The sequence below is a fragment of the Oncorhynchus tshawytscha genome, linkage group LG01, assembly GCF_018296145.1.
Source record: "Oncorhynchus tshawytscha isolate Ot180627B linkage group LG01, Otsh_v2.0, whole genome shotgun sequence".
In the NCBI taxonomy this organism is placed as follows: Eukaryota; Metazoa; Chordata; class Actinopteri; order Salmoniformes; family Salmonidae; genus Oncorhynchus; species Oncorhynchus tshawytscha.
Genome location: NC_056429.1, coordinates 39256767 through 39284163, shown reverse-complemented (window position 1 = coordinate 39284163; position 27397 = coordinate 39256767). Strand labels below are relative to the sequence as shown.

General features: G+C 42.8%; 2 protein-coding genes across 18 annotated transcripts in view; one reads left to right on the top strand and one right to left on the bottom strand.

Moving 5' to 3' along the window:
- The window catches only part of LOC112250532 (SH3GL interacting endocytic adaptor 1a), a 105603-nt gene extending 90187 nt beyond the window's left edge, over positions 1 to 15416 (top strand). For 12 of the 17 annotated variants that reach the window (XM_024420839.2, XM_024420869.2, XM_024420764.2 and 9 more), the window contains 10 exons: positions 531 to 667; positions 988 to 1144; positions 4769 to 4828; positions 5903 to 6014; positions 6245 to 6400; positions 6943 to 7078; positions 7165 to 7367; positions 7602 to 7666; positions 12054 to 12218; positions 12396 to 15416. In XM_024420839.2, the coding sequence (XP_024276607.2) occupies positions 531 to 667; positions 988 to 1144; positions 4769 to 4828; positions 5903 to 6014; positions 6245 to 6400; positions 6943 to 7078; positions 7165 to 7367; positions 7602 to 7666; positions 12054 to 12218; positions 12396 to 12418 (1214 nt within the window). In that variant the 3' untranslated portion in view covers positions 12419 to 15416. Of the gene's footprint in view, positions 1 to 530; positions 668 to 987; positions 1145 to 2954; positions 3015 to 4768; positions 4829 to 5902; positions 6015 to 6244; positions 6401 to 6942; positions 7079 to 7164; positions 7368 to 7601; positions 7667 to 12053; positions 12219 to 12395 lie in introns of all 17 variants that reach the window. The other 5 variants (XM_024420814.2, XM_024420808.2, XM_024420877.2 and 2 more) reach the window with 5 other exon arrangements.
- A 987-nt stretch (positions 15417 to 16403) lies between these two features.
- Positions 16404 to 18280, bottom strand: insl5a (insulin-like 5a). Its single transcript, XM_024417284.1, has 2 exons — positions 17959 to 18280; positions 16404 to 17069 (listed from the first exon to the last, which is right to left on the bottom strand). The coding sequence occupies exons 1-2, from the start codon at positions 18134 to 18136 to the stop codon at positions 16918 to 16920; spliced, it is 330 nt and encodes a 109-aa protein (XP_024273052.1). The 5' UTR covers positions 18137 to 18280; the 3' UTR covers positions 16404 to 16917.
- Positions 18281 to 27397: the final 9117 nt, after the last annotated feature.

Genomic DNA, 27397 nt, shown 5'->3' with positions numbered 1-27397 from the left:
ACCCCCTGGGCCATATGTTTGACACCCCTGCACTACTGTCTCCCAAAACCTTCCTCATAGATAGCCATGGTGGACTGGTGTGTGTTGTGTTTCACTGGCGTTCTATCCAATTCAATTTAGCTCAGTGGAAATTCAATCAAACATACTGTTCCGTCAACAGGAAACCAGCTTATCCAGTCATTGTTCTAGAATTAACTAGATGTTCTAGAGTTCGTGTCAAACTCATTCCACGGAGGGCCGAGTTTCTGTGGGTTTTCGCTCCTCCCTTGTACTTGATTGATGAATTAAGGTCACTCATTAGTAATGAACTCCCCTACCCTGGTTGTCTCAGTCTCAATTGAAAGGAAAAAACAAAAAACCTGCAGGCACTAGGCCCTCCGTGGAATGAGTTTGTCACCCCTGTTCTAGAGACTGTCTGGTCAGTTTTGTTTTGATGTTCTAGGATCTCCCCACATGTTGATTTTCGATTTCTCTGGACAGTGATGTCCCAGTGTTCTTCTAAGCCAGGTGTCCTCTTGTCCCCCTTGCAGGAGCGTCCTCTCCGGCTCGACCTGCTACACCGTCAGCTCCATCAGCTGTTGTCAGCAGCCCCACCCCACCCCCACCTCCGCCACGCCCTTCCTCACGACCCAAACTGCCTCCTGGGAAACCTAGCATGGGGGACGTGGTACGTGATGATATCTTTGTTTACACTTGACTTACTACACACTGTAATAACACCCTACTTGCACAGTAACAACTCTTCTCATATATATAAAAACAGTGTAGGGGATATGGTACGTGATACAGTAATAAAAACATCAAACCTCATCAAGCAGCACACTCCTCCTCGTAAACACTACCTCTTTTATACTTTATGGTACATACAATAGATGCTGAACTGTGAGGATGATTGAACATTAAATTACTGATAATTAAATCATATCACTAATAGGATATCTAACATGAAAACCTATCTTTTTTCTCTGTCACTCTGTCCCCATGCAGAGCCGGCCTTTTAGTCCCCCGGTCAGTCACTCGTCCAGCCCCCCTCCAGTCGCCCCCCTGGCTCGGGCCGAGAGCACTTCCTCCATCTCCTCCAACAACTCCTTGAGTGCAGCCACCACCCCCACCGTCGGTAAAGATCTCACTGTCTCTGTGTCAGGTGTGTGTGCCGCGTCATCTCTCTCATCACTACCTGTGCTACTGTACCTGTGCTACTGTTACAGTACTTGTGCTGTTACCTGTGTTGAGTGTTTGCTTCGGTCAATCTCTGTGCTGCTGCTGAGATGGCGGCGTCCATCGGCTGCCGGTGCTTTTCTGTGACTCTCTCAACTCTCTCTCAATAAATCCTCATGCACTCCTCCAGCGAATTCTTGAGTTACCGTGTTCCCTCAGTGTAATGTATTACACTCACTCAGTGTATTCACTCAATGTACACTGCATTTCTGTGGATGCGGTAACGATTCTAAAGACTACAACATGCCTAATATGTCGTAATGGAATGGTTAAATATACTGTAACCATTCACTCAGCTGGGGGAGAAGGTTATTGTCAGAAGAGCCTACAGTATATTACGAGGTAATTCAGTCAGTCATAAAGACACACATGGTATTAATCCCAGAGAGCGACATTTTAAATCATCCCTTAAACGAAGCCTGATGTGGTAAATGTTTGCTGGGTACTTACTGTTTTGTTAGATACACTACCGTTCAAAAGTTTGGGGTCGCTTGACATTTCCTTTTTTTTTTTTAAAGAAAAGCAACAAAAAACATCACATTGATCAGAAATACAGTGTAGACATTGTTAATGTTGTAGATGACTATTGTAGCTGGAAATGGCTTATTTAAAAAAACTGTTTTTTTAATGGAATATCTACATAGTAGTACAGAGGCCCATTATCAGCAACAGCATCCCGGAGTCGCCTCTTTACTGTTGACGTTGAGACTGGTGTTTGCGGTTACTATTTAATGAATCTGCCAGTTGAGGACTTGTGAGGTGTCTGTTTCTCAAACTAGACACTCTAAATGTACTTGTCCTCTTGCTCAGTTGTGCACCGGGGCCTCCCACTCCTCTTTCTATTCTGGTTAGAGCCAGTTTGCGCTGTTCTGTGAAGGGAGTAGTACACAGTGTTGTACAAGATTTTCAGTTTCTTGGTAATTTATCGCATGGAATAGCCTTCATTTCTCAGAACAAGAATAGACTGACACATTTCAGAAGCAGGTTCTTTGTTTATGGCCATTTTGAGCCTGTAATCGAGCCCACAAATGCTGATGCTCCAGATACTCAACTAGTCTAAAGAAGGCCCGTTTTATTGCTTCTTTAATCAGAACAACAGTTTTGAGGTGTGCTAACATAATTGCAAAAGGGTTTTCTAATGATCAATTAGCCTTTTAAAATGATAAACTTGTATCAGCTAACACAATGTGCCATTGGAACACAGGAGTAATGGTTGCTGATAATGGGCCTCTGTACGCCTATCTAGATATTCCAATAAAAATCAGTTTCCAGCTACAATAGTCATTTACAATATTAACAATGTCTACACTGTATTTCTGATCAATTTGATCAATCACATTTTTTTGCCTTTCTTTCAAAAACAAGGACATTTCTAAGTAACCCCAAACTTTTGAACGGTAGTGTGTGTCATGTTCTTTATATCTGTGAGTAGAACAGTAGAATATGATTTGCAACCTAAGTAGGCTTTGAGCAGAGAGCCCACAATTGAAATGCTGATCATGCCTTGTGTGTTTCTCATCCCATAGATTTTTGTATTTGAGTTTTTCTCTCCACATTTTTCATCCATCCCATAATTTTTTCATTCACAACGTGCCCTCCTTACTGTGACACTGTCCGTTTTTAAAAATGTATTACCATTATTCCTGACAGGGTTTTTTCTTTGTTTTGATTTGCATTTGTTTTGTTTTTTGCTCTGTCCTTTTTTGCTTTTGGGCTGTCGCTATTTGTGATGTCAGAAGATGATGCTTTTGTAGACAAACTGCCCACGTTTGGGAGGCCCTTTGATTCCCTGGCAGGTACAGTATAGTGTGGATGGAGGGAGGCTTTCTGAGTGGGCGGGGTGTGGTACCTGGGAGGTACTCTATACTTTGGATGGAGGGAGGCTGTCTGAGAGGAAGGGGGGTGGCACTCTTGGAGTGGTGAATGTTCCACCCAAGCTTTGAAGACCGTCTGATGTCATAGGTCCATCCACCCATTATAATTTTCTTGCTTTGTTTGTTTGTTTTTGTCAATCCATCTCAGAGTTGATGGCAGCTATCATATGAGGGGAGTAACTTTGAACTGAGATATTGGAGTACGCCACAGATTTGTGCTAGAAGTGCTGAATGAAAAGCATCCCAATGATAAAGCTGAAATGCCATGCATCTGTTTTTTTATCATCCCACTCCTAGAAGTTTTTTTTTTTATGACTGTCCATCCTTTGCTGCCCACATCACCACGGCAACATCCATTTTTGTGTGATATGTGTGTACCGTATGGAGTGAATTGTGCACTGTGTTTTCAACCATGCTGTTACTCTGTGATGCTGTGTGTGTGTGTGTGTGTGTGTGTGTGTGTGTGTGTGTGTGTGTTTCTGTGTGTGTGTTCCTGTGTGTAAAGAGTGTAGCCTGTCTGAAGAGCTTCTGTGGCATCTGTTGGCACTCTAGATCCACACACACTCACACACTCTGTGATAGAAACAGAGCCTAGCTGCTTTTGAAGTCTGGCAGGAGAATTAGCCTGAGTGTCTCCAACTGGTTGGTATTCATCGCGCCACCCTCTTCCTCACCACTCCGATCATCACAGACAGGCAGGCAGCCAGTGAGAGAGTTCTCCGGTGCCCATATCCCAACCTCTCCCCCTGATCCCCTAGACCTCCCCTTAGCCTCTGCCTTCTCACCCTCTCACTCCACCCATGGGAACATGTTTCTCCACTACTCTAACCATGCAACCCCCCCATCAGAACACCTGTCTGCCATTCACCTCCACTCCATCCATCCATTCACAACCTCCCAAGGTCCCAACCACCCCCTCAGCGGTCACACCTTAACAGTGAGCCCAACAACCCCCTCCAGCACCCCTGGTTCTACCCTAATCACCGCCCCCTGGTGTACATCATCAGGTACAACAGCCAGAGTCCATTTACTCTGAAAGACTATGGCCGGTGTGACACAAAAGAAAACGGTCTACTATTGGCATGTGATGTAAAAGTATTCATGTAATGATAATGGTAATGAAGGGTTTTCTATAGCAGTGTGTAGATGAACGTTGTATGTGCAGTACGAACGATCTGCCAGGTATCGTTCCCAGTCAGTCCTCTCCAGGCTTGGCTTGTTTTCCCCACGCCCCTAGAGATCCGCCATCCACCAAGAGATACCTTATTTCACCTGGTCGTGCCCCCTCCCACACACACATGTACCGGTTTCACACTACTGAGCTGAGCAGAGCTGGTCAACGCTTTTCTGACCTGGCTATGGATCCTTTGCTGCCTGGACCCATGCTGGAAAGGACAATGTAGAAAGGGATTATCCGAGCCAGAACAATACAGTTCAGGTCAGCACAATAGTGTGAAAGCTCGTAGGCAGCCGTCACGAAGACAGACACACACCATTTTGTTCTGTCATGGCACTGTTTTGGCTTGCTGTGCCATGCCCCACCTCACCTCACTGTGATGTGTGGTAGACCTGCCGTGTGACTCACGCTACTGTCCTTCTCTCTTCCTTCCCCCTCTCACCTGCCCTCCTCACCCACTCTCCCTTCCTCCTCTCCCTCCTCCCTCCCCCCACCACAGAGAATGACCAGCCTTCCCTGGTTTGGTTTGACAGAGGAAAGTTTTATTTAACCTTTGAAGGTAAGTTGTGTCTGCACAACGGCTAATTGTAGTGTGCACACTCACCCCGACCCGACCCGGGCCTCATCTGTGCAAGCTCCCCCTCCTACTCCCTCCTCTCACCCCTCCATCCCATGGCCCGCCACTCACTGCCTCCAAGCTCATTCCCGAGCCTCTCTACATGCAGCCCCCTTGTCGTCTTTCTCACACTCCTCCTCGCGTCGTCATTCGTTCTCATTTCACATGCGGTGGCCGCAAGTCTGTCTTTTCCTGAAAGATGGTCATTCTTCAGGTGCTCTACTAATCTTTAGTTTTTGTCGTTTTCTTTTTGTGTGGGCTCACTTCTCTTTGGTCTTCTGGGTTTTGCTTTTGATCTTTGATCTTGTCCCAATGATTCGGCATCAACAGCATGTCTGGATTACGCATGAGCTCTCTCTCTCTCTCTCTCTCTCTCTCTCTCATATGTCTTACTTTCTGTCTTTTCAGTGCTTTTCAGTGTTTCTGAATCACAATGAAACTGGCCTTTATTAGTCCTCATAAATATAGCGAAACCTGGAATTGTACTCTGTACAGTTGTACAACAGTGTTGAGGGACTTTACATAGTACATCCAAATATTTACTTCACAAGCAAAGACAATCAGATGTTATAGATGAAAAACCCACCAATCATACATAGGTATTGGTTCTCATTTAGATCATTTTAATCACAGTGGTTCTCTCACACGCGCTTTGGTTCCCCATCTTCATCGATACACTGCCGCTGCGAGAGAGAGATGGTAAACTGGAACTGGGGTGTACAACAGGAAACAGGAGTGGTCGTATGGATAGAAATGTAGCGGAGCTGCTAAGAGAGGGATGAGAGAAGAGTAGCTTTGTTGGTTTGTGAGGACTATAGACATTGTGTTTAATGCTGATAGTCTGTCTCTTTCTGCTTCTCATACTGTTTCCCTCTGGTCTACTTTCAGTCTGTTTCTCTGAGTCTCTCATTCCTTCAATCTCTCTCATTCCTTCCTTCCTTCTCTCTCTCTCTCTCTCTCTCCTTCCTCCTTTCTCTCTTTATTGCTATTAAATGTGTGTGTACTGATTTAAAACAGGCTGCTCCAGGGGCCCCAGCCCTCTCACCATGGGGGCCCAGGACACCCTTCCGGTGGCGGCAGCTTTTACTGAAACAGTCAATGCCTTCTTCAAAGGAGCCGACCCCAACAAGTAGGTCCACTCAGAGACCTCTTGATAAGAGAGATGTCTGTCAATGTATGTTTTGCTCTCTGTCTCTGTCTCTCTCTTTGTCCTCTTGTCTCTCGCTCCCTTTATATTATCGCTGTCCCTTTCGTTCTCTTTCCCCTCTCTTTGTCCTTGACCCTTTCTATATCTCCCTGCTTCACTCGTTGTCCCCTTCTAGACATTCTAACCACCTCCTCCCCTGTCCCTGTCTAAAGGTGTGTTGTGAAGATCACAGGTGAGATGGTGCTGTCGTTTCCAGCGGGGATCACTCGGCACTTTGCCAATAACCCGTCCCCTGCCGTGCTAACCTTCAGCATAACCAACTACAGCCGGCTGGAGCATGTGCTGCCTAACCCCCAGCTACTCTGTTGGTAAAGGCCCACTGTAACACCCCCTCATTATACTGGAACCCTCACGACATTATACACTGGAGTGTTTATAATATGACATCATCACACTGTAGCTTTGACCTACTGTACCAGAAACACTATGAAGGTAAAGATCACTGGAACTTCCCTCATATATTATACCACTCACAACACCATGTGGCACTGTAGCATTTATAACACGTCAAATTGAACATTTTAAATCCATACTGTACTAAAACAATACACCCAACTCCAGTTCTGACTGGGCTCTGAGTCACTGTGAATTGGTCCCAGTGGTTTGACTAACCACCTGTTTCCAAGGTTATTCTGCACTCTCGTACGTACATGGCATCACGGTTGTTTTTGTGTAGCACGAGTTTCCGTTTGCAGTCTCCGCGCTGCTGTAGTCCTGACCTCCGGGTGGTAGACGCAAATAGAACTCGTGCTGTACTCCGTTGTGTCTCCGGTGTTGAATAACGTTAAGATGGATCAATCATTAGATCATAGGATGAAATGCGTATTGTGTTCTATTATTGCCCACGTAGTGACACCGTCACAACACCCAACCCTGACTGCAAGAACTTCTGGGTGAACATGCCAAACCTGATGACCCATCTAAAGAGGGTGGCTGAGCAGAAACCCCAGGCCACATACTACAATGTGGACATGCTCAAGTACCAGGTCAGCAACTCTTGTACTCGATTATGCACAGTTTTTCTGGACATTTCTGTGTCGTTTATTCATCTCAATGGTTGTTGTGTGGGCAGGTATCAGCGCAGGGCCTCGTTTCGACACCCCTGAACCTGGCAGCCAGTTGGCGGTGTGTGCCCACCAGCACGGACCTCCGAATAGACTACAAATACAACGGCAGCGCCATGACAACACCCGTGGCTCTCAACAACGTCCAGTTCCTGATCCACGTGGACGGAGGGGTCACCAAGCTACAGGCTGTGCTTCCCCCCGCCGCATGGTAAGACAGAGGAGGACACTGTGTGTCAGAACCATACACAATACGTTTCTGTTGAATTGAATTGAATTGATAATTAAAAGTAGAAGGCTGCACCAGCCGGAGACAGCCCATGACTCTATTGCTCAGCCCTGTGCTGAAGACCGCAAGTTTGAAAAAGCCTGTTTCACAAACCCAGATTAAACCTATTCCTGGCTTTTAAAGAGTAACAGATTACATTTGATTCTGTTCTTCCAGGAACGCAGAGCAGCAGAGAATCCTGTGGAAGATTCCTGATATTTCCCAGAAATCTGAAAATGGAGGTAAATAACCTTGTTTACACCAAAGCCCAGGAGAAAACACTAATAATGTCATACACTGAGTGTACAACACATTTGGAACACCTGCTCTTTCCATGACAGACTGATCAGGTGAATCCAGGTGAAAGATATGATCCCTTATTGATGTCACTTGTTAAATCCACTTCAAATCAGTGTAGATGAAGGGGAGGAGACAGGTTAAAGATGAAGGGGAGGAGACGGGTTAAAGATGAAGGGGAGGAGACGGGTTAAAGATGAAGGGGAGGAGACGGGTTAAAGATGAAGGGGAGGAGACGGGTTAAAGATGAAGGGGAGGAGACAGGTTAAAGATGAAGGGGAGGAGACGGGTTAAAGATGAAGGGGAGGAGACGGGTTAAAGATGAAGGCGAGGAGACGGGTTAAATAAGGATGTTGAAGCTTTGAGACATGCATTGTGTACGTGTGCCATTCAGAGAGTGAACGTGCAAGACAAAAGATTGAAGTGCCTATGGTAGTAGGTGCCAGGTGCAACCGGTTTGAGTGTGTCAAGAACTGTTTCCCATGTGTATCAAGAATGGTCCTCCACCCAAAGGACATCCAGCCAACTTGACACAACTGTAGGAAGCATTGGCCAGTGTCCATGTGGAACGCTTTTGAAAACTTGTAGAGTCCATGCCCTGACAAATTAAGGCTGTTCCGAGGGCAGAAGGGGGTGCAACTCGATATTAGGAAGGTGTTCCTAATGCTTTGTACACCATGTGTTATCCTTGTTTCCACTAGTGTACTAATCTTGTGCCAATAACAGGCTCTAATACTTACTAGCTTGGCTTTGCATAACTAACTTTATTCGGGGTGTATGTTTAGGAATTAAAATCCTTATGAGCAGAGTGCGAATTACACCATGACATTTCGGGGGTCGTGCAAATTTTTTTTTTAAAGGGGCCTAATGATAAAGACATCCTTTAAAAGGTACGAAGGAATGACCTTTTAACGTGGCATGACACAACCCGTCATGATATTTTCATCTGATTTGTCAAACAAATCACTTAAATGTCAACTACCTCTGCATGTTTGGCCACTCCAAAAGAATTCCAGCATCCAAACTGCATGTATACTCGCGCCAAGAGACTAATGGAAATAGACATCTGTTACCAAACACCAAAAAGTGTTCCTAATGACATTCGGCGATTTGCCATCGATTTAGGTCTACATTAACTGATGCGTGTTGCTGACAAATGGACCTTTTTTTGTAGCCTGAACAGTCGGGACACCTGAAATGGGGCTTGAAACTACCCCGGGGGAAAAAAACAGGATTGTCACCATTACACACCTAGTCAATCTACTAGACTAGGCTACAGTGTGTATTACCATGAACTTCAAATAGGTCTACTGGTAGCCAGTGATGTAGTGGTTAAAATTTTAAAAAGTGGGTAAACTGTGATTAACGTTTCCTATACTTTCAATGCGTTTTTCTGGAAAAGATGGTTAAACGGCATTTACTCGTTTACCCTCCGCTAGGCTTACACCACAGCTGGCGGACTAACCTCTCAGCCGAGGCAATTTTACACACATGAACACACGCAGAACAGGCAGCCTACATTCAATATAATACATGAGTTGAATCCAAACATGTGTACAGCCTCGTTCATGAGATGTCCATAATTCATCAGTTAATGCTTGGAGTCGTCTCAGATGGCGTGACATAAGACACTACCTGACTATCCTTACATGAATGACATTTATGACAGTGTTATTTGTCATTATTAAGCTTATAACAATTGAATTAGAAAATTTCACCTAAACCCTGTAAGATTCCTGGATCTTGGAGATCTCTGAAAATGCCCTGCAAGTGTTACTATGCCTTCGTAACATTTCATTATGTTAAACCGTGAAAACAGTTCTCATGGGCACACAAATCCCAAATAATGTAGGCCTATGCCGTTGCAAAATCGAGAGCGAAAAAGAATCGAGAGGAATAATGTTGTTCCTCTTCTAACTTAAGGAGTCACCTTATAGGTCTATTGTCATTAACGTATACCCTACTTCAGGGTTTCCCCAAGGGCTGCACATTTTGGTTTTTACCCTAACACTACACAGCTGATTCAAACGATCAAAGCTTGATGATTAGGGGATTATTTGAATCAGCTGTGTAGTGCAAGGAAAAAACAAAAAATGCACCCCATTGGGGTCCCGAGAAGAGTTTAGGAAAACCTGGCCTACTTTTTGGATGGAATGGATGCGCATTGGTGTCTAGCTATAGGCTTGTTGTCTAGTGACGTTGTTGACCATCATCAGCTGATCCAGGAAAAATCGAAAATAAAATGATGAAGCTAAATAAATGGTCCATGGATGACACGGAGAACAACAGTACCTGAAAAACGAAGCAATGAGCTCTCTAAATAGCTGACTGACAAAAGCAAACAATGAGGAGGCATAGGCTATTTTTTGAATCAAGGACACGTGGCAAACAAATGGCGAAAATGAGGAAGTACAGAGGAAAATCTAAATGTAAATATCATGACGGGTTGTGTCATGCCACATTAAAAAGGTCATTCATTCGTACCTTTTAAAGGACGTCTTTATCATTAGCCCCCTTTCAAAAAGAATTGGGCACGACCCCCGAAATGTCATGGTGTAATTCGCACTCTGCTCATAAGGATTTTAATTCCTAAACATACACCCCGAATAAAGTTAGTCATGCAAAGCCAAGCTAGAAAGTATAAGAGCCTGTTATTGGCACAATATTAGTACATGGTGTACAAATGTAAAGGAGCTCAGCTGAGGCTACAATTCAACACTACTGAGTGGACAACACTGCCACATAGAAACAAACGGTTTGAACCATGACAGAGAGGTGGGGGTGTTCGTTTCATTTGGAAGCTTTTATTTTCATATTTACCACTGTAAAACATATTTACCACTGTAAAACATATTTACCACTGTAAAACATATTTACCACTGTAAAACATATTTAACACTGTAAAACATATTTACCACTGTAAAACATATTTACCACTGTAAAACATATTTACCACTGTAAAACATATTTAACACTGTAAAACATATTTACCACTGTAAAACATATTTAACACTGTAAAACATATTTACCACTGTAAAACATATTTAACACTGTAAAACATATTTACCACTGTAAAACATATTTACCACTGTAAAACATATTTAACACTGTAAAACATATTTACCACTGTAAAACATATTTAACACTGTAAAACATATTTACCACTGTAAAACATATTTAACACTGTAAAACATATTTAACACTGTAAAACATATTTAACACTGTAAAACATATTTACCACTGTAAAACATATTTAACACTGTAAAACATATTTACCACTGTAAAACATATTTACCACTGTAAAACATATTTAACACTGTAAAACATATTTAACACTGTAAAACATATTTAACACTGTAAAACATATTTACCACTGTAAAACATATTTACCACTGTAAAACATATTTACCACTGTAAAACATATTTAACACTGTAAAACATATTTAACACTGTAAAACATATTTACCACTAAATTTGAAACAAATAGGAGAATGCATTCAGGGGAGCTAACCTGTCATTCAGGGGAGCTGAGCCTCCCCTGGCTCCTTCGTAATTTGCACCTTGCGTAAGAGTCTATTGACACACCTGTGTGTCAATCAAAGAAACATAATACACAAATCCCCATCATATTCCATCAGTTTAAGCTAGAGGTATATGCAATGGAAGGTGGCTGAGCTACTATTCAGCAGTGTTTGCCAGACCATGAGACATCCCGAAAAAGAATCTGTCTTCTCACGAAAAAGTCTGTAGCATCCGAACCGTTTAGGCTACAAACGAATATGACTCTCACGAGTCTTATTTTTTTAGTAAAGGCCAAATACAATATTTGATAACATTTTTGATATATATATATTTTTGGGATACCTAAAAGGGGCCCTAAAATTCTAAATCAAATAGCAAATGATCCATGGTATGACCATCTTAAAACAATTCTATATGTTAGTGAAATAGAACACCCCCCCATGACTTCGACTTGTAGAGGTCCAGAGATGCATACATTATTTTGAATGTCATTATCTATGTACGACCTTATAGAATTACTGTATGACATGCAGTTTCCCCATTTACATGAACTCACTGAGGCTGAGCTCACAGATGCCCCCTTCAGGCAGGATGGAACAGACAAACTACAATCATGATATGCTACTGTGTGCTGTGGAGTTGCACTTGTGTGTTTGAGATGTCTGTGCATATAGTAATAATAAAGCATTGTATTCGTAACGTGTTGTCTCACAAACTCAGTGCTACAACTCCTTGCATACTGATGAAGACTTTTTTTTATTTTTATGGCTGTCATGTTGAGCCGGTGTCCCTCTCGCTGTGCATCCCCAGGCGTTGGCTCATTGTTGGCACGGTTCCAGCTGTCGGAGGGTCCCAGTAAGCCCTCTTCCCTGGCGGTCCAGTTCACCAGTGAGGGCAGCACTCTGTCAGGCTGTGATATAGAGCTGGCAGGGCCCGGGTACCGCTTCTCACTCGTCAAGAAGAGGTTCGCAGCAGGTGAGAGACCCTGTCCTAAACAATGGAATAGTAGTGTCACTGAGTGACCAACTTGAATAAGCGTGTTCATTTGTCATACTACGCTGTTGTAATACAATATTAACATGCAATATGTTTTGGATTTTGCACAAAAGCGTATCGAACGTATAGTAATCTAAGCATGTTTGTCATTTTCAGGAAAATACTTGGCAGACAACTGATACTCCACCCTACTACTGCACAACACTACTGAACAAATACACTGAACGTCATCATCTCAATGGACTTCGACTAATGGAAACCTACAACACCACCACCTCCCTACAGACCGACATACAAACACTCCTTTCTAAACCCGCAAGATAGACAGGCCCAGGCCACACCGCCTACTGTACCCAGCAGTATTGTATAACTTGCATTTAGCGTTGTGGACAGTTTTAAAGGTGTAATTATTGTATTTGTAAAATGTATTCATTTCAGAACATCTGTATTGCTGCAGTTATAGACATCCATCCCAGGTTTACCCTCTCTAAAGCTACAAGTCTCCCTCCCCTCTCCAAGATGTGGTGATGTTTAACCCTTAACGCAGCTGCCTAGCTAATCAACCGCACCGCAACCACAAACCCACGGTTTCAATGGTGAACAAAACACTATTTATTTTAGACGCATTAACAAAGATGTTATGCTAAGAGAGGATGAGGATGCATGTAAAAGAAGACTGCTTGGTTGTGTCATTGCGTGAACTATAAATGAATAGGCGCACCATGATGTTTCGCTCTCGCCAAAATCTTTTCAAAATAAGCCTAATGTGCTTCCTTTTGGACTTAAGCTTTGTCGCCTGCCTTCCCGCCTTTGGGACGACTCCTCCCAATGTTAGGGGCCGGAGACCTGAGCATCTCGTCATAATATACAGATCTCTGGCTTAACAGAGAGGCTAGTTCTTCCTCATGCTGCCTCTCGCATGCCTGTGATTGGACACAGTTAGAGCTATCATAGGATTCTGGGTAATGGAGTTTTTATACTGTTAGCTTCAACAGTTGATTTGTTAGCATGCCCTCTACAAAGGCACAACAGGGGTCAAAGGACATTGTTTATTTGGATGATGTAATTCACCACCACACTCCTCCTCTCCCTTCTTTGAATGCACTGATTTAATACCCGGTTGAAGCATTTACTCTCATAATTCTCCTGAGTCCTGAGTAGTTGGGCAGCTGCAAGAATAAGTCAATTCCTGGTTGCAATATAAAACAAATATAAGACGTTTCCCTTTAGAAAAACCTGTACAAAGTGTCATTTTAAATTGATAATATATATCTTAAAGGGCGTTTTGGTGTTTTCCTTGTATTGTCAAAGAGCCTTTGTTGTTCCTGAGACAGCAGTGGCAGACTTACTTCAGAGTACATTACAGCATTCTATTTGTATTTATTGATGATAATGATTTATTGTATAAAGTATGTGATTCTGTATATGAATATAATTTGATGGTATCACAATTTAGAATCCTTAAAGGTATACATATTTGAATGATCTTTTTTGTTATTTGTGTAGTTGGGTAACCTGTGTACAGTATAATGTATAAGGTATAATTTTTTGAATTTATTTGAGATATAATTTTTTAAAACACAAGTGCAACAGACAATTTGAGGTATATATGGGCATTGGGTGGGAGGGAGTATAAAATGACAAGAAAAAAAACCAAGATGAATAACGACCTGGATGTGTACGTCATGCTTTATGAAAGTTCTGACCATGGATCGTCAGTCAGCTTTTGACCATTTTAGGCCCTATTCCCATTCACCGCGATGCGTTCCTACCCACCTGAAACCCCCTGAATGGATATTATTCTGCATCAAACAGCATGACCACTCCCCTTCCAATCAAACCAACCAGCGCTTGAATCCATGGCTTTATTTTGCATAATGGTAACGGTCTCTGTGAGATGACATGGTGACGAGGTTTTTGGAGGGAGGTTAGATGACCAAAACGCTTTTTTTGTATTTATGTGTGTGTACTCCAGACAGTCCTCTATAAGAGCGAGAAATAAGCTGAATATTTTTAAAACTGACACAAAAGAAAGACAGAAAAAAGATATTGTTTCATGTGAAAAGCACTGTGCTGATAATGTTATTAACTCCCTGAATGCTCTGATCTTCAACATAGAGAACAAAAATGTGTGTGATGACATTTAACTTAAGAGGTCTCCTCATGTAGGCATCGTAAATATGTTTAAAAAAATAATATCTGTGCTTCATGAAGCTACATAGCACCATCGATTATGCCGGTCATAGAAGTGTCTTAGAGGGTGTTGCGCTGTGATTACATGTTGATTGCATGTGGTCTGAACATAAAGCAGGCGTTTCTATGTAAGGCATTAATGAATGGTGTGGTGCAGCTCTCCAGACAGCAGTTGAGTAACAAGGGTTCATGTGAAAGTTTTCCGGCATGGATAATATAATGTACTTCTACATACATTTACGGTATAGTCCTGAAGTCAAGTGCTCCACCAACCAACTCTATGACCTGTTGTTTTGTTAAATGTGAGAACTGAAGACCAGAGCAGAGAGTGTGTCTGTGTGTGGCGTGCTAAGCCAGACTGCTTTGGGTTCTGTACTCGTTCTCTATCAATCACCTGTGCAAGCTGTGTTTGTACAGACCAATGTTAAGAGGAACTGATGGGGAAACTTAGTTTGCTTCTTTCCAACCAAAAAAAAAACAACAATAAAAGTTACGAGCTGGACACATGTTGTATGGAGCTCTCTTTTCTCTTTGCAACTCACAACGGAAGTGTTTCTCCCCTCTCGAATGCAGTCTATTCAATATGTCCTCCACCCATTTTGACTTCTGATGTGCGGCACAGCCCGTCGAGGTTGGCTGTAACTGCATCGTCTTTTAAGCCTTCCTGCGAATACGCAGCTGTTTATGATTGTGTGCTACGAGGGATGTCAAACGGAGATGTTACTGTATCATGATTAGCCTTGTGGTTTAATTCAATGTCCTGTATATATTTCTGTTTGCTTCGTTTATATTTCTATGGATATATTTGTTTTGTTTTTTCATGAATTTGTGTTATCCAATGCACAGGATACTGAATATGCAATTGTTTAATGTAACGTACCGTACTAATGACATGTTATAAACGTATGCGGGATGACCTACTATGCTATCAAGATTTTCAATCATTGTCCGTTTTCTTGGAAATAAAGTAGGCGTATCAATTTGTTTGCATTCTGTTATTTTGGTCCAATTCAGTATGGATGCAAATTATTTCCTTTCAATAACCTTAATGGTTGTGACTTGTCTAGGAAGAATTAGAATTCTGCACTTCCTAATATTGAGTTGCACCCTCTTTTTTCCCCCCCAGAACAGCCTCAATTCGTCGGGGCATGGACTCTACAAGTTGTCCGAAAGAGTTCCACAGGGATGCTGTGGATTCCTATGTTGAATTCTAATGCTTCCCACCGTTGTGTTAAGTTGGCTGGATGTCGTTTGGGCGGTGGACCATTCTCGATACACACAGGAAACGGTTGAGTGTGAAAAACCCAGCAGCATCGCAGTTCTTGACGCACTCAAACCGGTGCGCCTGGCAACTACTACCATACCCAGTTCAAAATAACTTAAATATTTTGTTTTGCCCATTCACCCTCTGAATGGCACACGTACACAATCCATGTCTCAGTTGTTTTAAGGCTTAAAAATCCTTCTTTAACCTGTCTCCTCCCCTTCATCTACACTGATTAAAGTGGATTTAACCTGTGACATCAATAAGGGATCATACACTCAGTGTATTTCCTCTGCCAAACATTCAGATCATCTTCTCCCAGAGGATGAAATATGAGGTTACAAAAATGTCATCCCTCTCAAATTCATAGACCGAGATAGTTTCAAGGACTGACCATCCATAATATCAACATTATAGTTCTAATGGTGTTTCTAAGCTATGCGTTTACATTTACTTTGTTTACAATCTTACATTTTGGATTCTGATGAGGCATGACAGTTGAACTATGTTCATGAGGCCTAAAAAAATGTGTGTGGAAACTGCCGACTGCTCATTTTAAGATAGATTGAGATGAGCTTATGACTAACAGTATGTTAAGAAAGAATGCCGTGAGTCAAAATGATCAAAGCGTTGCAGTAATCCACAGTGAATTAAAGCGTCACACTGTTACTCACGTAACAGAGAAATAAAAGGATCACACTCCCATGCATGTCAAGCATGTAAGAACATTTATTAGACTAGGGCTAGCAAAATATATCGTACGATCAGGACTAGTCTTTTCAAAAAGTTACATGAAAGTCCCTGAATTCAGCTTTGGTTCTTAACTCTCTCATCATTGACACATTTAACAGAGGCTGGTTTCCATCCTGTGTATGAACTTCATGAGATACAAACTATGACAGGGAAAAAGTTCCTCTTTGTAATCCACAGACACGACAAGTAAAAGTCCCCTCAACCACTACTATGTAAATCTATGATAACAACTAGCTAAAAAGCTCTATCTTTATTAAGCTCTTATTTCATGCATCTATTTTTGATTCTTCTGTGCAAGTATTGTGATTGGCTGAAATGGTTGAGGATATAATATAAAATATAAAGGATGAGATAAAACAAATGCACCCTATTTCTGTTTTTCGTGAAGAAGGTAAGACCGGTTTGGATAGGAGGAGAGCAAGTCTGTTTAGGAGGAGTTGAAAGGTTAACTACAAAGACACTCAGGTCTCAACAGAGATATGCGAGGTCGCTCTTCCTGCAGCCCATTTTGCAGCACACTGTGGTCAGCATGTGGTTCAGGTCCCGTCTGCTGAACTCTGACCCCAGGTTGGCCTTCAGGTCCTCCAGGCTGCTCTGCTGCAGCTCCCCATTTGCCAAATCTGCACATGACATTGATCAATATCATTAATTATCACATAAAAACAGCATGCTATTACAGTCTAATATGAGTTCAGGTATTTCATACCATCTTGCTTTACAAAAACACCTATTTAAGAATGAAAGCAGTCAAGAAAACTATGTTATCCAAGCCAGAAATATATTTTCTCTCTCACTGCTTGCTGATTGTCTATGAGTGGTATTTCATATGCAGTCTATGTTTAACAGTGTAATTGCTATACGTGGTCCTGCCAAATGAGGAAGCCCCTAAATGATTGTACAGGTTTTGCCGGTGCTATCTGTCTTGTCCAGAATCTATTCCTCTAACTGGTTCTAATGAGCATGGCTAATATGCTAACTGGGTTAGCCTGGTGCTGTCTGTCTGTCCAGTGGGAACATGCTGGCTGACCCTGATAGCGTCAGCGTCGCAATCAGATGAGGAGACCTCGGTCCCACTGGGTTTGAATGTTCCAGAGGACTGTACAACGTAACAGACCTCCATGACCCAGCCAGAGGATCAACTTCCTGACTGACTGACTGACTGCACACCCCACTGGAGCAGCGTCACTGTACATCACTGCAGACAGACCCCATCACTGACTCACAGACACATTGTCTGGTCAATTCATGTAACTCTGTTCATCAAGTGGAATAACCCCTGACGTAAAGTGTGAGTGGAAATCTGAGTTTAAGTGACGATACTAAATTAAATGTGTTTAAAGAAGTGTACGTAGGAGGGAATGGATCAGAAATGGATAATCAGGTCTGTAAACCTAAGCATTTAAAGAAAAGGGGTAACATGGAAAAGTAGTCAGGAGGAGAAAGTGAAAAGTGGGGGTAACAGAGATTTTAACAGAGGTTTAACGTAGAAGGTAGAGATGGTTAACTCACCCTCCAGTTGCTCCGGTTGGTCGAGAAGCCGTCTCCAGCGGGAGCCTCCACAGGTGTAGACGACGGCCCTGAGAAACTCTCTGCCACACAGCTTCACTAAGCTCACCTCCGCCCTCACCTGGCTCAACCCCACTGCCACACACAGCAGCAGGGGCAGTATTACTGGCAACACACGCATCACGGCTGGCTGGATTGATATCTGTGGGTCACTGTGTGAGGGTGTGTGTATCTGTGTTCGACCGCACACGGATTGTCTCTCTGGTCTACTTCTTTCTCTTCTTTCTTCTTGTTGTCTCTGTGTTTCTCTCTATCTCTCTCGCTGAGGCGATAACACAGTGGATTGATTTCTGGATCAAGGCGTGCACTTCCTCTTATATATACCATCCTCCTTTCAGCTCATCAGTGGACCCCTCCTCCCTCCCCAATCCCTTCCCCACCTCATCCACACTATCTCTCTTTCCTCGCCCCCACCCTGCATGGTCTCTTCCAGTCAAATTATTTTATGTTTCCGGTCATGTCCACCATCACCAATTGTGATCTGACTGGGAGTGAGTCCCATCAGGTAATCAGTTCTTTACTGCCCCAATCTACAATCAGATTACCTGTCCAGAGGGGCGGAGGGTGCTCTCTCTACCTCTCCACTTTAACGAGTTGATTGCAGTGACCTTCCCTTTAAAGCACAGCTAATTCAGTCACATGTTGGGATAACCCCCAGCCAAACAGATGGCTCATGTGTTTATAGTGTTTATGTCAGACATTTAACCTTGCCATAACAGAAGTTAAATGTCCCAAACTGAAGGGAAAGTGTAAATGCTGTTCTAGTTTTAGTGTTCTATTATATTGTGAAAATTATGTGAAATTACATCATGGCATGACATTAGTGGTTCCCTCAAGGGGAGTTTCCTTGTTAGTTGACAGAAAATACATCCCTTATATTGTTTTGATGAATAGATATGCAGTCGCTAGTGAGTCTTCACACCCCTTGCACGGTATACACATTTCTATGCCTTAAAATGTTTATCTCAAAAGGGATACATTTTTTTTAAATACTGATCTACACAACCTACTCCACATTTTCAAAGTGAAATAAATATTATAGAAAATGTTCCTAATTAACTACAAATAACAAAACAAAGATGTCTTGATTCCACCCCAGAGTTAATACTTGTTAGAAGCACCTTTGGCAGTGATAACAGCTGTGAATCATTTTGAAAAATAACTCTTAGGGCAACATTTCTATATAAAAAAAATGTTATTTCTCAAGCTCAGAAAATTTGGTTGGGAGTCATTGATAGACAGAAATATTCAAACCTTGTCTCTGATTTTCAGAAATGATACTGGACAATTCAGAAAACACTCAATGCCTATTTGCAGCATCATGTTATGGGTATGCTTGTCCCTGGCAGGGACTGGTGAGTTTGTCATGATCAAAATAAATATGAAAGGAGCAGACAAAAAGTTAGAGGAAACCCTACCTCAGAATACCTAACCCTGGGATAAGGTTTTATTTTTCAGCGGGACAATTAGAAACGTTTTTATGCCAATAGGTGTTAAGTGTTCATGAATGGTCTAGAGACAAGGTTTGAATAATGCTGTCCTATAATGACTCCCAGCCAAATTTACTGAGCTTGAGCAATTTTGACAAAAACAATAGATCATGATCATGACAAACTCTCCAGTCCCTGCCGGTGACAAGCATACCCATAACATGATGCTGCAACCACAACACTTGAAAATACAGACAACTTTGTTTCCCTAAGAGTTGTGCAAAGTTCGTAGAATCTTATTCAAAATTATTCACAGCTGTAATGGCTGCCAAAGGTGCTTTCACCAAGTATTAACTCTGGGGTGTGAGGATATCTTCATTTTTAAAATTATTATTAATTTGGAATTGATTTTTTAAAAATCCATCACTTTTGAAATGTGGAGTAGGTTGTGTACATTGGTAGAAACAAATGTAATAAATGTTTTGATTTAATTTTAAGGCAGCAAAATGTGAAGACTGTGTAAGGGGTGTGTACACTTGACACACTTCCACAAGATCTGATTATGCAAATTGTATCTAATCTGAATAAGACATATTTTCTGTTTTTCTCCAATAAGAACATCAAGGTATTACACAATGTTTTAATTTACACTTTGCTGTAACATTGTAAATCTTTTTTTTTCTCTTATGTAAAAGTAAGAGCTGGTCTTGATCAATATTAATTTTAATTTTACTATTCGTAATGGTCTCTGGTTTTTCCGTCACAGCTCATAAAAACCCCAGTACTCAACAACACAATAAGCTCTTGTTTGATAAGTAATTGACAGGCTCCCAATAAATCAACTATGTAACACATACATCAACAATTATGTAACACATAGGATGCACCAATTACTCAATCAAGCTAATCAGTGAGGTGCTTTGTTAATTGATTACATGGACAAGAGGCATACAGTACCAGTCAAAAGTTTGGGCACACCTACTCATTCAAGGGTTTTTCTTTATTTTGATAATTTTCTACATTGTAGAATAATAGTGAAGACACCGAAACTATGAAATAACACATATGGAATCATGTAGTAACCGAAAAAGTGTTAAACAAATCAATATAATTTTTTTGATTTTAGATTCTTCAAAGTATCCACCCTTTGCTTTGATGACAGCTTTGCACTCTCTTGGCATTCTCTCAACCAGCTTCACCTGGAATGCTTTTCCAACACTCTTGAAGGAGTTCCCACATATGCTGAGCACTTGTTGGCTGCTTTTCTTTCACTCTTCGGTCCAACTCATCCCAAGCCATCTCAATTGAGTTGTGGTCGGGTGATTGTGGAGGTCAGGTCATCTGATGCAGCATTCCATCACTCTCCTTCTTAGTCAAATAGCCCTTACACAGCCTGGAGGTGTGTTGGGTCATTGTCCTGTTGAAAAACAAAGGATATTCCCACTAACCACAAACCAGATGGGATGGCGTATAGCTGCAGAATGCTGTGTTAGCCATGCTGGTTAAGTGTGCCTTGAATTCTAAATAAATTACACAGTGTCACCAGCAAGCCCCCCCATACCATCATACCTCCTCCTTCATGCTTCACGGTGAGAACCACACATGCAGAGATCATCCGTTCAGCTACTCTGCATCTCACAAAGAAATGGCGGTTGGAACCAAAAATCTCAGACCAAAGGACAGATTTCCACTGGTCTAATTTCCATTGCTCATGTTTCTTGGCCCAAGCAAGTCTCTTCTTCTTATTGGTGTCCTTTAGTAATAGTTTATATGCAGCAATTCAACCATGAAGGCCTGATTCATGCAGTCTCCTCTGAACAGTTGATGTTGAGATGTGTCTGTTACTTGATCTCTGTGAAGTATTTATTTGGGCTGCATTCTGAGGTGCAGTTAACTCTAATAAACTTTGGGTCTTCCTTTCTTGTGACGGTCCTCATGAGAGCCAGTTTCATCATCGCGTTTGATGGATTTTGCAACTGCACAAATGTTCCACATTGACTGACATTCATGTCTTAAATTATTGATGGACAGTCATTTCTCTTTGCTTATTTGAGCTGTTCTTGCCATAATATGGACTTGGTATTTTACCAAATAGGGCTATCTTCTGTATACCACCCCTACATTGTCACAACATTGGTTCAAACGCATTAAGAAGGAAAGAAATTCCACTAATTAATTTTAAACAATGCACACCTGTTAATTGAAATGCATTCCAGGTGACTACCTCATGAAGCTGGTTGAGAAAATAGCAAGAGTGTGCAAAACTGTCATCAAGGCAAAGGGTGACTACTAAGAATCTAAAATCTCAAATATATTGATTTGTTTAACACTTACTACATGATTCCATATGTGTTATTTCATAGTTTTGATGTCTTCACTATTATTCTATAACATAGAAAATAGTAAAAATAAAGAAAAACCCTTGAATGAGTAGGTGTGTCCAAACTTTTGACCGGTACTGTATGTGAGAATGCTTTTCATCGACTACAGCTCTTATTTCAACACCATAGTGCCCTCCAAGCCTGTGACTAAGCACAGGGCCCTGGGTATGAACCCCTTCCTGTGCAACTGGGTCCTAGACTTCCTGACGGACCGACCCCGGGTGGTGAAGGTAAGCAAGCATCACCTCCCCATCTGATCTTCAACACAAGGCCCCTCCTCAATCATCAAGTTTGCTGACAACACGACAGTAGTATGCCTGACTACCAACAACAACGAGACAGCCTACAGGGAGGAGGTTAGAGCCCTGGTTAGAGCAGAGGGGTGCCAGGAAAATAACCTCTCCCTCAAAAACAAAGGAGCTGATCGTGGACTACAGGAGACAGCGAAGGGAGCACATCCCCATCCACATCGACGGGACCACAGTGGAGAGAGTCAAAAGCTTTAAGAGCCTTGGCATGCACATCACTGAGGACCTGAAATGGTCCTACCACGCCCGACACCATGGTGAAGAAAGCGCAACAGCGCCTCTACAACCTCAGGCGGCTGAAGAAATTCGTCATGGCCCTACGACACTCACAAACTTTTTCAGGTGCACGATTGAGAGCATTCTGTCGGGCTGCATCACCACCTGGTACAGCACTACACGGCCCTCAACCGTGGCTCTACAGAGGGTGGTGTGGTCAGCCCAATACATCACCTAGGGGTGCACTGCCTGCCCTCCAGGACATTTACAGCACTTGGTGTTAAAGGAAGGCCAAGAAGATCATCAAAGACAAGGGTGGCCACCCGGATCACAATCTGTTCACCCTGCTACCATCTAGCAGACAGAGACAGTACAGGTGCATCAAAGCCAGGACTGAAAGACTGAAAAACAGCTTCTATCTCCAGGCTATCAAACTGTTGAACAGCCGTTGCGCTATCTCCTGTAGTAAGTGACAAATATAGACTCGCTCACACAAAACACACACTCACAAACACACACACATAAGCTCACACAGACACCTCATACACACGCAGACTCCTGTACTGTATACATTCACACACATACGCCCCACACACACACACACACACACACACACACACACACACACACACACACACACACACACACACACACACACACACACACACACACACACACACACACACACAAAACGCTGCTGTTCCATGTATATAGAGACATTAAACACTGGACTGTTTATTTTATACTGTTCATATACTGTATTCATCACATACCTCATTCTAATATATCTACTACTGTACATATCATTCTTAGTATATATTTTTGGTGTTCAAATGCATGGATTGCATGTGGATTACTGACAACGTGTTATATGGGTTGTTAACTGCATTCCCAGCTAACAATTCTAGGGAGAGAGAACATTTTTGTTATGTTACCTTAATGTTCCCCAGATGTTTGTGTCCAGTTTTCTGTTAGTTATGGAACCAGTCTATGTATGTTAGCATAAATCTCCTGGGAACCTATTTAGCCATTTTTGGGGTTAGAGTTAGGAGAACATTCCCTAAATGTCAAACAGAATTTACCCAGAACGTTGTTGCCATGTTCTCTGAATTATAATATATTGATATTGCAAGATTGCAAGAACATTCCTATGTCCAGTTTACTGAGGGTTAGGAGAATATTCGATCAAAGTCCCACCAAAGTCCCACCAAACATACAAATGTCACGACTTCCACCCAAGGTGGCTCCTCTCCCTGTTCGGGCGGCGCTCGGCGCTCGTCGTCGCCGGCCTACTACCTGCCACTGATCCATTTTCTTATTCGTTTGGTTTTGTCTGTCTTGTGTTCACCCGTGTCTAGTTTAGCTAATCAGTGGGGTATTTAATCTCGCCCTACCCGCTAGGTTTTGTGCGGGTTGTTTGTGTTACTGTCGTTGGTTTGGGTTGCGTTTTTTACTGTCAAGCAGGTTTATTTTCGGGACTGTTTTTCCCCGCACTTTAGTTTAGTAGATGAGTGTGTTTCCTCCGTTTTTTACTAGACTGCGTTTCTGTTTTCTTGTGGCTGCTTTTGTGGTCCTGTACCTGTTGCGTTGGTGGACCAGTAATAAAACGCCCTTCTTTGTCATATCCTGACCATAGTTTGCTTTGTATGTTTCTATGTTTTGGTTGGTCAGGGTGTGATCAGGGTTTGGCCTGATATGGTTCTCAATCAGAGGCAGGTGTTCGTCATTGTCTCTGATTGGGAACCATATTTAGGTAGCCTGGGTTTCACTGTGTGTTTGTGGGTGATTGTTCCTGTCTTTGTGATTGCACCAGATAGGGCTGTTTTGAGTTCTCACATTTCATTGTTTTGTAGTTTATTTATGTATAGTTTTTCCTTTATTAAACAAACATGAATCACCCTCCACAACAGGACCAAGCGGCGTGGTAACGGGCAACAGCAACGCAAAGAGGAATGGACATGGGAGTACGGTTTGGACTGCAAGAGTATGGACTATACTTCTTGGGAGGAGATAGACAGGTGGGCGGTCGACCCAGGGAGAGTGCCGGAGCCCGCCTGGGATTCGATGGAGCAGTGCGCGGAAGGTTATCGGAGAATGGAGTTGGCGAAGCAAGCACGGCGGCACGGACGGAAGCCCGAGAGTCAGCCCCAAAAATGTATAGGGGGGGGACTCACAGGGAGTATGGCTATGCCAGGTAGGAGACATGCACAAACTCCCTGTGCTTACCGGGGGGCTAGAGAGACCGGACAGGCACCGTGTTATGCTGTGAAGCGCACGGTGTCCCCAGTGCGGGTGCATAGCCCGGTGCGGTACATTCCAGCTCCGCGTATCGGCCGGGCTAGAGTGAGCATTGAGCCAAGTGCCATGAAGACGGTTCTACGCAGCTGGTCTCCAGTGCGTCTCCTTGGGCCGGCTTACATGGCACCAGCCATGCGCATGGTGTCCCCGGTTCGCCTGCATAGCCCAGTGCGGGCTATTCCACCTCGCCGCACTGGCAGGGCGACCGGGACCATTCAACCGGGTAAGGTTGGGCAGGGGTAAGGTTGGGCAGGCTCGGTGCTCAAGAGCTCCAGTGCGCCTGCACGGTCCGGTCTCCGGTAGCAGCTCCCCGCACCAGGCTTCCTGTGCATGTCCTCGGCCCAGTACCACCAGTGCCAGCACCACGCATCAGGCCTACAGTGTGCCTCGCCTCTCCTTCAACTAAAGAGAACCGTTACATTCTTAGAATTCTTGCTCTCCTGCACCTGCCTCCACACCCACCTCTCCCAGAGAGATTCTGACAACAAAGAACATGGTCGCCAATGTTCTTCAGAATATATTATATTAAAGTTATAGACACGTTTCATGGTAACGTTGCAGGACCATTTCTGTGTATCAGTTACCTGATGGTCCCAATGAATCCCCCCCCCCCCTAATTTTTTAAAACATTTTTTAAAATGGTTTCATTTCACCATGTTGCTGTTCCCAAGCCCATGATTGGTGAACCACTGATAGCTCTTTGTCTGTTGGCAAGGGACAAAGTGTTTTCAACTTACATATTTGGGAATTGAACTAACAGCCTCTTGGTCCACCGCATATTGATCTTTCTGCTACGCCACCATGTCTGTGTCAGTTCTCAGTTAATCTGACAATTCTCTCATCATTGATTTGATTGACTTATTTCAGCAATGTAAGTGCTGAACAACCATGTTTTGTGGGACGTTGATGGAATATTCTCCTAACCCACCTAAAACTCGAAACATGAACGTTCGTGCAACGTTCCCATGACATGTGTATCGAACATTCATATCTGATAACGTGGTAACCACATTCTGGGTAAGTTCTTTTTGACATTAACGGAATGGTCTCTCCAGAAACGTTCCTTGCACATCACAGGGAAATTCCTATGTAAACGTTTGTTCATGACCTAATGAGACTCTTAAGGGAACGTTCTCTAAAGTCTTTGGGACGTTTGTTGTTAGCTGGGTTCGTTTTGTCAGTCGTGATTTCTTGTTTCTAGTTTTTGATTATTATTTGTGTATTTGTTTGACATTTTTGCTGCACCGTTAGGGAGCTAGTAACACAGGAATTTTGCTGCACCCGCCATGACATCTGCTAAACTGTGTATGCAACCAATAAACTTTTATTTGATTTGACATCCTGACCTACAGGGCAAACCTCTCGGACCCAGCGGTTATTCAGGACAAGGGTTGGAGACCATCTGCCTAATGTGTCAGTGCTCTTCAGTTTTGTCAGGTCTCCCTTGGGAAAGAGGTGTTTTGACCTCAATGGGACTTCCTGGTTAATTAACCTTTTACTGCAGTGGGCTAAATCTGGGTCACAGAGTGTTTCTTGGTAGTATTAAACAAATCACCTTTAAAAAAAAGGTATACACCTCACACACATGGTTATGGACTTAATAAAAAGAAGACACCTGTACCATGTCAAATATAGAATTGAACTGTATTACATTTTGAGTTTGCGACCCAATATTTCACTTTATATACATCACAGAAGATTGAAATATAACAAAACTGTTTGACATAGTAACACTGGATTTTTGCCGGTAAAAAAAGGAAAGTTTATTCATTATGAAACTATGAAAAATATGAATAACATTCCACCCATGAGGCCACTAGGTCATTTGACTTCAGGAAAGGGCTACAATCTCTATAGAAATGCATTGAATAACTGTCTATTTGTTTCTATTTTTTGTTTGGTCAGGGTGTGATGTGGGTGGGCATTCGATGTTTGCATGTCTAGGTTTTGTATTTCTATGTTTTGGCCGGGTATGGTTCTCAATTAGGGACAGCTGTCTTTCGTTGTCTCTGATTGAGAACCATACTTAGGTAGCCTGTTTTGGTGGTTATTTTCTGTTTAGTGTTGGTTGCACCTCGCAGAACTGTTTCGACTATTCTTTTGTTATTTTGTATTCAGTGTTCAGTCAGTTAAGCTAATAAAGATGAACACGTACCCTGCTGCATTTTGGTCCAATGACTCCTCTTCTTCTTCCAACGAAAGCCGTGACAGAACCACCCACCACAAACGGACCAAGCAGCGGGGTAACCGGGAGGTTGATGGACTCATGGACATGGGAGGAGATATTGGATGACAAGGGACCCTGGAGACAGGCTGGGGAATATCGCCGCCCCAAAGAAGAACTGGAGGCAGCTAAAGCTGAGCGGCGGCGATATGAGGTAAGCCAGCGCAACAGGCACAAGAGGCAGCCCCAAAATATATATTTTTTTGGGGGGGGGGGGCACACGGGGAGATTGGCGGAGTCAGGTGAGAGACCTGAGACCAACTCCCCGTGCTTACCGGAAGCAGCGTGGTACTGGTCAGACACCGTGTTACACGTACCCCGCTGCATTTTGGTCCAATGACTCCTCTTCTTCCGCCGAAAGCCGTGACAATAACTCATTGAGGATTTTTTTAAGAAAGCTCCGGAAATATATATATATATATTTTTTTTATACACATTTAACCCCTTTTTTTGTTGCTACAAAACCTCCTCCATACTTCCATGAATGTTTTACACTAGTACCTGGTAACCTTCAGAGTCTCATGA